The sequence below is a fragment of the Melanaphis sacchari genome, unplaced genomic scaffold (genome assembly GCF_002803265.2).
Source record: "Melanaphis sacchari strain LSU unplaced genomic scaffold, SCAv2.0 Contig48_pilon_pilon, whole genome shotgun sequence".
Taxonomy (NCBI): domain Eukaryota; kingdom Metazoa; phylum Arthropoda; class Insecta; order Hemiptera; family Aphididae; genus Melanaphis; species Melanaphis sacchari.
The window spans coordinates 279,167-292,925 of record NW_020271327.1 but is presented as its reverse complement, the minus strand read 5'-3'; the positions used below and the strand labels follow the sequence as shown (position 1 = coordinate 292,925).

At 25.2% G+C, this 13,759-nt stretch overlaps 1 protein-coding gene across 1 annotated transcript; it reads right to left on the bottom strand.

Annotated features, from left to right (window-relative positions):
• Positions 1-5,314: 5,314 nt before the first annotated feature.
• On the bottom strand, positions 5,315-7,555 carry LOC112598496. The gene is made up of 2 exons (XM_025344980.1): positions 7,401-7,555; positions 5,315-6,137 (listed from the first exon to the last, which is right to left on the bottom strand). Exon 2 carries the CDS (start codon positions 6,037-6,039, stop codon positions 5,380-5,382), a length of 660 nt encoding a protein of 219 aa, XP_025200765.1. The 5' UTR covers positions 6,040-6,137; positions 7,401-7,555; the 3' UTR covers positions 5,315-5,379.
• Between the last annotated feature and the right edge of the window lie 6,204 nt (positions 7,556-13,759).

The window sequence follows — 13,759 nt, the reverse complement described above, 5'->3', positions numbered from 1 at the left end:
GTTCAAAACCGGGTACAATTGTTTGTGGGTTTTGCGTTCAAAACCGGGTGCAATTTTTTGTGGATTTCGTTTCCAAAACCGTGTATATTTGTTTGTGCTGTGTGTACAAGATACAAAATTGGGACAAATTATTTACAGGATATGGGTTTTGCGTTCAAAACCGGATGCAATTGTTTGAGGGCTTTGCGTTCAAAACCGGGTGCAATTTTTTGTGGGTTCAGTTTCTGAAACCGGGTACAATTTGTGAGTATTGTCGGGTAAGATGCTGTGTAAGTTTGCAGGTCACCCGTTTTTACTCCCTGAATTATAAAATGAAGTGACGGAAATAAAATATAATACAAAGAAATTATAAATTAAACGTCTTGGCATAATAATAAAAGCCATTTTAAATCATTTATAATCTAAACTTTAGATTCTAAAGTGTTCGATTATAGATTAGCATTGTTAACATATTTAAATGTATAGGTACTTCGCAAGTTACCTTGTAAAAAAAAAAAAAAAATGTTATTGAAAAGAAAAGTATGTTATTATACTTTACATAAAAGATAATAGGTACCTTTCCTCCGATTACTATTATTTAAATTCAACACTTTTCTAATTCTAAAACTATACCTAATATATATGTGTATATTATAATATAATAATTTGTATATTCTATAACAACGGTCCTCAACCTATGGGCCGCGAGGAGCATGGTATTGGGTCGTGAATCATATAATATTAACAATTAACATTACTAATGTAGTATTGTATATACTTAAAATAATATTATTATATATTTTTTTACACAATTAACATTATCAAACGTTTGAATGAAGTTCGCTTATTATTAATACATACTTATACCTGTTATTTGTCATTTTAATCGTATTTTATAGTATACAATAGTTATACAAAAAAAGGTTGAGAACCACTGGTCTATAATATACATACTAATAAAGTAATAATAAATATAATAATTGTCTATAATATACCTAATAATATTACAAGTATATTGTAAATATTTAGGTTAGACTTCTTGCTATTGGAGCTGAACTATAAAAATTCAAATAATCCAGGGCTTTTTAAGTTTATAATAGTAGAAAAATTGAAATAAATTAATAATATATATATATATATGTTTTACGGAACGTAAACTGATCACTGGTCAGTTGATTCTAAAATTAAACAATATAAAAAAAAAAACTCAAAATAATAGACTTATTTTCATAATTACTTAATATATACGAAAGTAATAATCAAGGTTTATAGATGATATATATCGTCTACAAACCTTGGGTAATAATCGGGTACATCTTATAAAAATATAATAAATTATGTGGGATTTTGCACACATAATAATATGAATACGTTCAAATAATAATAAAAAATATACAAAAACTATATATCTATATTATATATGTACCAATAATATAATATAATTTAGTTCACTTATATTTATATAGAAACCTAGATATAAAAATACGATTTTCGCTGTTTTACGAACTTCAATACTATATTGCATTGGTACAAAAAACGAAAAAAAACGAGTGTGTTGCCGGCCGGCGATAATCGAAGTTTTGGATGATGAAGTGGAAAGAGATGATGCGTAAAAGGACGACAATAAAATAAAATAATAATATCATACTATTATAAATACGCACTACGAATAATACGGGGATGATACGTTACAAACAATTTTTATTTTAATCTATTAAATCACCGAAATCCTCACTGAATTATCATCTTTTATAATCACAGGTGATTTTCTATTCATAAATTTATTTAATACGAGTAAAGCTTATATATTATAATACTATATTACAACTACAATACTAAAAATAATCTAATAAGTCAATATACCTTTACGTCTTGTACATATATTTACAAAATACATAAAATTATCTTACTTGGATTAGGTAAGTATCTAGTTTAGTTTAGCTGTGCTGTCTAAACTTAAATAAAAGTAATTACTTACCGTAACGTGGACCCGCAATAACTTTTCTATAGCGTACGTTCAAGTCGTTCAATTATTATGTAACATTGAGATAAGTACATACTACTTATGTAAAACTATTTTGGATCTGCGTTTTGAAGAATAAGAACCGTTGCCGTTGATAATTTAAAACTGCATTGTCTGCATTCATTGTTGATGTGTGCATTTATAAAGCTAAAATGCTAAAACGGTGTTAATGGTGTTATGAATTATATTTGAAATAAAAATAAGCAAAGAAAATTAAAATTAATTACAGACAACTTTTATAAATTACATATAAGAACAGAAATCGAAAAAACTTAAATATTATTTATGAAAATAAATAATGATGTGTATTATTGAAATATTTTTTGAACTAAATTGAAACAATAATAAGAAACAAACAGTTTATTGATTCCTTATATTTATTAAAAGAAAATTAATAACAAATGTTATTCAGCCAGTATATTTTATTTTATTTTTATTTTTAGCCAGCATTTATTACAAATTATGATATAAAATATGAATAAATAGTTTACGTCTTATACCCATTATATTTGTAGCCAACATATAAATATACAATAGTAAAAATACTCGTATTACTAACTACGAACAGTACGAACTACCTACTAAAGTTCTTCGTAGTAAGTAGGTACAGCTGTTACTCACTATAAGTCCGGAATTATAAACTTTGCAATGCGTACCTACAGTGGTTTTTGTACAATCACATCGCAGACTGTATGTACAAATGTATAAACATGTTGCTGTACATAGAACTATAGATTGTCTAGATTATATAAGTTACATTATTCAATTTACGACGTGTAAAAAAATTCTTGTATAAATCACAAAATTTAAGATTATGCCTTTTCTAAAAATCACATTTTAACCACGAAATTAGAATTTTTCGTATAAAAAAATTTTATTTTGTCCGCGTACATTGATTTTATTAAATATCATAGATTTACTAATCCTCTTTTTTTTTTTTTAAACACATTAAAAAATTGTTTAAAAATAATTGAATAATAGAACGTGATATAAGTACTAACATTTTTTAAATTATAGATCATTTTATAAAGTTTACCATGTCCTGTTTCTTTATGTTATTTTTTGATCTATGTACTTATTTTACTTCACCTACTTTCATCGTAGTGGTTTAAAATCTTTAGTCTAATAAAATATTATTTTTTCGATGTATAACTTCAAGTACGTTATTTATTATTTTTTAGCTAGGACATTAAATTTACGTTTAAAATATTTTTAATTTTTTTGACCAACAATTTTTTAAAGTTAAAATTATTTTCAACTGCACTCATTTTGATTGTATTATCACACTAATATACTATCTGAGATACCTACTGCAGCAGTGCAACGTGCAATGTACTAATGGCTACTGCATGGCTAGTTTATATACTTAAATTTAAGTTAAATTGCTATTTTGTGCCGCGGAAGCAATGCGAAAGCAGTTCCCGTGGCGTCGTCGGTTAAAAACTGGAAAAAAAAATTATACTATTTAACATATCGACAGTATTGTAAAGTTGTTTAAATAAACTTATCGTTTTTGTTGCATTATACCTTTACCATTGTATTAATGTTAAATACCACAACACGTAAAAAACATAACTTAAAAGGGATAATAATGGTGTAGTTTATCTGTATATTAATATGCCAGGACCTAGGTATATATGTAAAATAAAAATTACAATGTACGTTTAATAATTTTATACGGATATTAAAACAACTCATATGGGATCTTATATTAAATTTCCTAGAATTTTAATCTAGCGAATATTTTTTTATCTATATTTATGTACGGAAAAAACTATAAAAATAGACATTTTCTCATGCCTATAAATAGTCCAAAATGAGTCAAAAGCTTAAATTTTACCAAGAAAAAATTAATTGCATGTATAATAATATAAGTATATTATGATAATTGATAATACAATTATATCGTAGAATAGTGTGGATAGATTTATCGTCTGTGTAATAATTTTGTAAATAATTTAAAATTCATCTAAGTATTTTGAAAATTTAATTATGTCAAGTACCTAAATAATAATTAATATTAATTAATAATTATATATGTTACGGGCAAACCTCAGAAATGCCCGGGCAAAACGCGAATTGCCCACAATCCTAGGGCAAAATGTCATATTTCGGCTTTTGACTGGGCAAACCTAGTTATGACCAACATTTTGGCCATTTATGAATGTTAAATGACTGCATTGTTACAAATATTGTAATATTTTTATTAAATAATTTTGATATTATTGTATAATTATTAAATATAATATTTTAATAAATATTTTTAATATATTAAAAATAAGTTTGAACACATTGACTAAACATAATTTTTTCCTAAGCTAATAAAGTTGATATTATTTTTGTACTTATTTTGATATAATTAAATATATGATACATTACGTTATTTTTAATATTTTTTAAAATATTGTCAAGTATAGCTATTGTGGTTTTTAGTATAACCGACTAGCTTAGTTTACTGAGTATTGAAATCCTAGTTATGACACTGATTGAAACTCTAATCTCTGAGTTAAAGTTTAAGTTTCAATATTAATAAACAAATTTCATACTTAGTATCAGGTATTATTACTATTTACAATTGTATAAACAAAAATAATACTAACAAAGTGTAAAAACTTTACAATGTTTGTGTACGAGTTCCTATAAGACATTAAAAAATGTTATAACTTAAAGAAACTCGTAATCGAAGTTCTCGAGTTTCTAGTTATTTCTCAGTCTTTAGTTACTATGTACAATTATTAGTTATACATAATAATAGTTTTAAAGCAGCTGTTTAAGTTGAAACTGAGATTTTGAGACTTTAAATATTAACTAAAAATAAGGTTGCATCCTGAATGCTGCTAATTTAAATATAACTCAAGAGATAATTAAATTATAATTAGTTATTAGATTGAATAGATTAAAAAATTCAATAATTATATTTAAAATGAGACCTCACCACCTTGTTAATTTTAAAGCTGTTATAATACAGTTGAGATTTTAATATTTTAATTTTTAAGTATATGATTTGATATTATAATCACCTACCAAGTTAGGTTTATATAATTAAAATAATGGTATTAAATATACCATACTTAAAATATATTTATTTAAAATATTAATATCTTAAAATTAACAAATTTCTAAGTTTCAACATTAAATTAGTTAGTAATTTATAATATAATACATACAATTATGTAAATAATTTAACAAATTAAAATTTTTGTTTATAATTTATATAAATATATATACATTTATAAAGATATTATTGATAAGAACTGAATGATATTTTATTTAATGACTTTTTAATTGTCAGTAGTATTTATTATTCATTTTCAGTTCTTTCAATTTAATCAATTTGTCAAAATAATACATTTAACAGTATCAAAATTACAAATTATTTATTTACTGGGCATTTGTCTAACAATATCCATCCAAGATAACACTGATTCGTCTGGAGAAGGGGTATTAAATTTGAACCCACGGCTTCGAGTTTCGATCAACACATTACAGAGATAATTATTCATTAAGTTTAAACTTGACTTTGGGTATTTCCGTCCCAACGTTAAACTTAAACCGGAATCTGGTTTTTCTAAAGGTGATTTCCGCACCTTAGCTAATGATTTAGTACGGAATATTTTATATTTTTTAATATGGTCACCTTTATTGTTTAAAGGTTGCTTAGAGTTAGTTTTATCTTCACATTTTATATTATTTATGAAACTTGCACTTTTCATGTCAGAAAGAGGAAGTTTTGGTTCAATAATATTATTATTTTCAACAACTGAATGCTTAGGTTCATCCGAAGATAATAATGATAGATGTTTGCTTATATAATCTGATATGTTTTGGCATTCATCAGTCACTTGGTTATTAATATGTAGTTGTGACATTGAAGATGTAATGTTTTGGTCACAAGAATATAATTCATTGTCATCAAACATTAAATCATTTAAGCCAAATGGTGTTTGTAAATTAATCTTGTCTGATTTTTTTGTAAAATTTTTATTTTCTGATACATTTGCTTGCTGTAGGAGAAGATCTAATGATTGAAAAGACATTTTCTATCAAGTAATCAGACTTCAATGCAATGTTATAGTATTTGATGAAATATTATGTTTGTTGTATCCAATTAAGTAATCATGTAAACATAAAGAATCTGAAAAAATAAAAAAATTGTCTAAATGAATAATTAATTATCAAAAATATTTCAGTAGGTATAACAATAGTAGTTGCTTGAATAAAATGAAAATATAATATTATGTTTATATGTTACACTGCTAAGCAATACTATAGCATATAAATATAATATATATAATATAATCTTTATAAATTACAATGAGTAAAACTAACAATTTTTTTTTAAATACCCACTTAGTATTGATTACTAGGATAAAAGTGAGAAAATATGTTTTGTCGACAACTATTTTAATAAGAAATTTATGAATAAAATGATTATGAATATAGATAGAAGTGTATTGAGTATAAATTAATATAAAAAGAAAAATGTAAATTAAGGTATTTGGACAAGAATAAATTTAATAATTTTGTGTTTTAACAAAGAACAAAAAACAATTTCTGTTCGAAGTTTATGCATAATATTATAATTATTACTAGAGCACGGATTCCCTTTTACTTTTCTGGATTTTTGTCAGTATCTTTTCGAATCATAACAATTTGAATTTAATAGTGAATTTTTTTTTTTACATATTTCTGCATATTTAATGGTTATTGCATATTTTTGCATATTTCTACAAAATTTGAAATATATTGCATATTAAAGCAAAAATTTAAAAAAAATTGTGTATAGTAACATTTTGTCAAGTAGAAATATTAAAAATAATTTTGTTGGTACTAAATTATAACCATAGCGCAGATTTATATGTAATCACTTATTATTTTCTTTTTCATTTTTTCAGATATTTTTTAGTTATCTTCACAAATTATAAGAATTTGAATCTAATGGTGAAATTGTATTTGTACATTTTTGTATATTTTTATAAAATTCGAAATATATTGCATATTAAAACAAAAAATGTTTATATACTTAGTTTAATTAAAAATTAATTATTGTATGTTGTTTAATTTGTAAATTTTATATAAATAAAAAAAGTTTTCTTGCATATTTTTTTGATTTTACTGCCTATTATATGGCATATTTCAATACTTTTTAGAGCATAAAAATCCGTGCTCTAATCATTACTATATTTACTTAGTAATGTTAGAACTTGTAAGTCTTATAATCATTATAAATCCAAGGACTATTAAAATTGCTGATAGTTTTAATTATTTTATTTTTAGCAATAAAAACTAAATTATCAGTGGATTTAAATCCATTAATATGACTCCTAATAGTAATATTACTCTAAAGTATATAATCAAATTATAAAAATATAACAATTTTAGTAATTGTTTGACTTACCTACTATAATACTGTACAATTTTCATCAAAATTATTTCCTAGGGTTTAAACTGATGAAATAATGAATAAAGATTACACGTAGTATTTACTAAACATTTACTAAAAAATATATACAATCAATATCACAGTAAATTTCAATAAAAAAAAATAAAAGGACTTTCTTTTATTCTGCTTTTAAGTTAAAAACCACAATAACAACAACAAAGTATTATCAAATATCAATTAAATTCTTCAAAACAAAACGTTCGAGGACTTTTGTGTAGTCTGAGTGTAACAGCTGCTATCCCCACTTCGTAGTTCGCACATTTACAGTATAATTGTAGTTATTCTGCGGTAGGTATACAATCGAAATGATAAGAATAACGGTTGATAACAAATTGATAATCATTATCTTTAAGGGCCAAGGGGCCATAATCCATACACCATAGGCCAAATGTTAATGTAATTTAATTTATATTATGTTCAGCAATCAGCATAATAAAACTTTATCGTATTATTATTATTAATTCATGGGTTTTTTCGATTATTCTCATAGACCTTGTAAGTACTCAAACAGTCAATCCTCAGTACAGACATCCCACACTCCTCAATAAACTTTGTTTGAACCATTAAATTGTGTATACGTATTTTAGATTCTGAGCGAAGAGGTGAATGAATGATTTACAACGATATGTGTCGCGTATTAGCGTGTTCATTTTAGTGTATGTACAATGCACTAACAATACTAACGATTCACTCTGAAAACTGAAAAAGTGCTTCGATTTTTGATTTCAATATTTTTTTTGGATGAAATGAATCTAATTGGTACTTTTGGGAATTCAAAACTAAAAATATCCTGTATTTTCAAAATAATCCGGTAAAACCGAAAAATGTTGAGAAAAATGGAATTTTTGCAGAAAACTAATTTTATACGATTTATATAAAATTTAAAATCAAAATAACTATGTAACACAAAATTATACTACTTTCTACAAACGAAAAAAAAGAGGAGGTTTTTGTGATATTGTGTGTGCATTTGTCCGAGTTCATGAAGTTTGAAATCGTTAACAATCGACGGTCATATTTTTATTAACTATATTATAAAAAGAAAAAAGGAGTAAACGTGTTTGGCGAATCACCCCGTATACAGGGCTGTAGTCACGATGGGGGTTAGTTAAACCCCCCTTACAACATATAAAGTATATAAATGTATTTCAAACATTTAAAACTATAAATATATTTTACATATGTATATTTTTTAAATTTTATCAATAATAGTAACAGATATTTGTGATATTATTAATTTGATAGCATTGACCTGGGATTTCAAAGCAAAATTCATCTTTTTTTTGTTTGATTTTAAACAATACTTTCTAGATAAATATAGTTTAATTCATGTCTTAAAGACCTCAAAGGTGAAATTTTTATTTTGCATTTTTCAATATTTGTTCATTTTTAAGACATATTATAGCGTTTATATTTCCTTGTAATCACGCGAGTGTTATACATATAAATTAAGTCCGATTAAGCTAGTAAATAATTAGTTATTACTTATTAATACCTTATTATAATAAGCGTGTACATTGTATACCTATATGTGGCGCAGAGTCTGCGGGTTTCCAGCAACCTGCAATCTGACTTTTTTGTCAGTCAAATTAAATGTTTGATATCTGCGTGTAGTATCGTATAATATAAACAGTAGTAAATGTTATTTGTTTTGTTTTTTTTTTTTTTTTAAACAGGAAGGATTAAATATTAGCAAGTAAGATATTTTTATTAAATTATGTCTGGCCTATGAAGCAGATGTGCTGAGATAACAAAATTTGTACAATTTATAACGCCGCGACAAAACAGTGAGAGGACTCCGGGTCAGTCCTGGAGGAGTCCTGGTCAGTCCTGGTTGTCGAGGTATTCGGCGAGATACGGAAGGACAATATAAGAGTATTCTTTTTTAAATAAATTGTGGTTCCGACCAATAATCGTATATTTTGTTTGAGTTACCACGCAAGTCTGTTGTAAGTACTCCTTTCAATCCGATCTGAAACCGGTTAATTTATGGTCTTTGAGGATTGAAAATCTAAGTAGCCAGGTAGCGATATCGACTTTTGAGAGCCAACTGAAACCGGTTTATGGTCTTTTGGTAACTCAAGTGTCAATAGAGGTACCTATATCACACCATAATGTATATGACAGTAGATATCAGTTGTTTCAAGAGATTTATCGATAAACGATAATATACATAAATAAAAATGAAAAAATATATATCTGTGTCAAGCATGTTTCCTAAAAAGCATATTTTTAATTCTATAAATTAATTTTTGAAGTAATCAGTAAATACACACATATAAATATATTTTTTTTCTTCCGTGTTACAAATTATAAGTTATTATTAGAAATTACTATAAAGTATAATTAGTACTTTAGTGAATAGTTGATATACTATAATAGAACAAAGCGTTTTTTTTGTTTTTGGTTAACACTATTGAAACTTAATAAGTTGTTGGTTTTTGGTCCAGAATGAAAAGGAAACCAATAAAAAAAAATAAATAAAAAAATAAAAATATTTTTTTAAGAAAATGCATTTGAAATTGGTTAAATAATTATTTTTCTACCTATATATTACCAAAATGTAAATTACTTGAACCTATGTTACGCGTGTAGTACTCTGTAAATTTTATAAAAATATTAAAGAAAATAAACGGGATATTAATATACACATGATATTATATTCCCTTGTTTTTAAGGTTAATGTTTTAAGGGAAATAATACTATCATAATACATTATATGACTAAGTATCAACTATATATCATATATTATATACGACGTTCGTTAACTTCACCTATACTCGTATAAGATGTACGCGTATTTATTCAATTTTACTTGGAAATATCGCAAATGTACAAATGTTTAAAATACAACAATATTACAATTGATTTTACGTAATTTTTAATTATCAGATTGAAAATTTATAAATAACTTCGCTAAGTAAATTTAATGTTAAAATAGTTAATGTAGTCCGGGAAAAACATCAAAATAATTTTATGAGACTGTAGAAACTATTTTCATTATGTTCAAGACAAAGGTATTAAATTGGCATAGAGCTACACGATTTTATCGGTATACAATGTTTATAGATACCTATTTACAACTATATGAGGAAAAAATATGTAAATTGCACAATATTATAACATTATGTATAACAGGACTAATTTTATTATAGATTCTTCGCTTTTTTAAATTATTAAAAACAAAAATTTCAAAGTTTGTGATAAATATTTTCCCGAATTAAAAGTATCTACGTAATTTCCTTTAAATAGATTTAAAATTTAAATGTAAATATAATATTTGTAAATAACATATATTATTATTTATTTATTCATTTATAAAAAAAAAAAATTACTATGCGTTTGGTGGCGACTAGATGTAACAAAATAGTAAATTTATTATTCCGTCAGTAGCAGATTTAGAACACGTAACTATACACTGCAGAAGTGTGACGTTATAAAGCAATACTGATGAACTTAGCTTAACCAAAAAAGGTTACCTTTTGAGAATTCTAACCTGTTCTCAATTTTATCAAAAACCATATAAATATAAGAAATAAATAAAAACACGACGTAACTACAATATGATCTGTGTTGAATATCTTATCTGTAGAAGTGGCCTGAACGGAGTTTTTATCGCCAAGAAAAAAAATCATTTTCTTTGTTACGGCAGTTGTTGTATTGATTGTTAAGAAGTTGGTTTGAGCATATTTGAACTGTTTCAGCGCAGTTGTAACTTGAGCCTATGGTAGTATATAATAGACTTTTTAATTAATTATTTAACTGCATAAATACGCCTGTTATTATTATTATTATTATATATTATCGAGTATAGGTAGGTTCTATAATTACACGATGTGATTAATATACTTACTTGGTGGATCGGTCGGTCGTTGTAGGGGTCTTGACCAGACGCACGCCGTCGACTAGTTGCAAACGGTCTAATTGTTCCAACATCCTAAACGTTCTGATCACATTTTGAGTCACACACTGTAACTATTCGGCTGCACCGCAACCATGTAACCAATGTATTTGTTGAGTTGACATATGATCAAGTTGTCCAGTGGCTGTCGTCACTTCTGCCGCTATTGCCGACGCCACTAGCAGCATAGTAGTTGCTTGTAACCGATTCATCTTTCGTATACTGTCACCGTGCCTCAACCAGCCGTATTTAAATAGTATGCACACTATGATAGGTGACAATCGTGATTTTAATGCTAATGATCATCGCCGTGACGATGAACGCGATTTATTTCATTTACTTTCCATAATCTTATTGTACATTTTTTATAATTAGTAGTTGGTAAACTTAACCTAATCTGGTCGAAGAGTTTTCCCATCGTCGTTTCCGGTTCGATTGTTTATCGGCCCGTGGAAAATTATTGACTCAGAGTTCAAGTTTTTATGCTGACTTAATGTTACACACATTCTATATTTACGAACCGATATTATATGTATGTATTTGTTATTACTATTATCAGTACAATTGTTACCGTTCGGTTACAATAATCTAGCAAATTATTCATTGGCAAAAATCAGGGGGCTTAGAGGCATAACTAAAAAACAACTAAAATATTATTCAACATATCTACTGAAAAAATACTACATACACAGAATATTGTTTTAGTTTAAGTGATAAATATTTGTTTAGAACATTTTTTGTCGTTTTATTTAACTCATGACTATGTATAGTATTTTTTATTTTATTATTTATTTGTAACAACTAAAAATCCAATAGAAGAGATTTTTTTTAGCTTAATGTTTTTAAGTCAGTAAAAAATTTACTAAAAACAATATAACATAAAAATTATCCTTAATTTATTGAAAAAAAAACGCTCCTTGTTTTTGTAGCTAATGAAATAAGGTTTAAACAATTTTTAGTATGTTAACAAATTAACTAGCTAGTCTTTTGTTTTATTGATTTATAAACAAACAGCATCTAACGAAAAGCGCCGTTTTCAAACTCCGATTTCTCTTTTCTACAAGTAAATTAAGAATCTATGTATTTTATAAAACTGTCGAATGTAAAATTAACAAAATTTAATCATTATCAGTGGTGTATTTACGGAGGGTGGGAATCAAGAAGATAAATCCCTCCCATAGGCTGTATACACACAAATAATTATAGTCATCATATTATTTAAAAAATTATTATTATTATTATTATTTTTATCAATAATTGATTAAATTTGCTAGAATTAAAATATTATAATATATTGTAGAATATTCTCATTGGTATTTTCATTTGGTATAGGTATGTAAAACATAAAACATTGTATATATTTTACAATACTTAAGTAATACTACGATTTAGTGTCATATCCCCCCTCCCTCATGACAAAAATCTAAATACGCCACTGATCGTTATTATAATATTATAATATATTATTATGTATATTGATTAACTAAAAATCGACATACCTAGTGAAATACCAATATAAATTTTTTTATTTATGAACAATAAACACCTAATTGGTATAGAATATAGATATAAAATTTAAAAATGATCATAATTAATTATATAAAAATAACGATAACAATAAAAATAAAAAGAATATAATTGTAGTAAAAATAAAATGAAAAAAAAAACAACAAATATTTTGAAATTTATGAAAGAATAAAGAATAACAAAATTTAAATAAAACATATTGATATCAATTTTAATGTATTAGAAGAAAATAATTTTTTAAATGGTTATTCAATTCGTGAAAAATATGGAAAAAATCAAAATCCTTGAGTTTATTTCCCAATAGTAATATACAATTTACCGGAAAGAAAAAAATTTATAATTTTATTTTAGATTTAGGTAATAAAATGATAAAATTATCAATAGTGTGGTAATAATCATTGGCTACTATAGTAATCTATATATTATAATAATACATACGAAATAATAGATTTAATTAAATAATTTGATGTAAATAAAATATCGTCTTATAGCATTTCGCATATAAAATTGACAATACTACCTACCTATATAAACGCGACTAAAGGATTGAGACAACAGATATAAAAAGGTATTTCGATTCTATTATAGGTGCATACCACACATACTGTAATTTTATAAAATCTAAATTAACAAGTAACGAATATTTCTATGTTATATATTAACTTAAATTACATATATGTACTTATTTTATCAAATATTTGATTGATGAAATTTTTCATTGAATTATTTGTTTTCAATTGTTTAGGTTCTAAGTAAACTTTCAATAATTAAATAGTATAATTTAAAAGGGTTCAATTTGTAATGGTCCATAGTAAATATGCTCAAGTATATTGTTATTAAGTTGTTAAACGTAGAAGATGCATTATATTTTTGCTGTAGTTCTGAT

Coding starts and splice junctions, on each gene's coding strand:
- LOC112598496 (XM_025344980.1), bottom strand. CDS start 6,039: ATGTCTTTTCAATCATTAGATCTTCTCCTACAGCAAGCAAATGTATCA.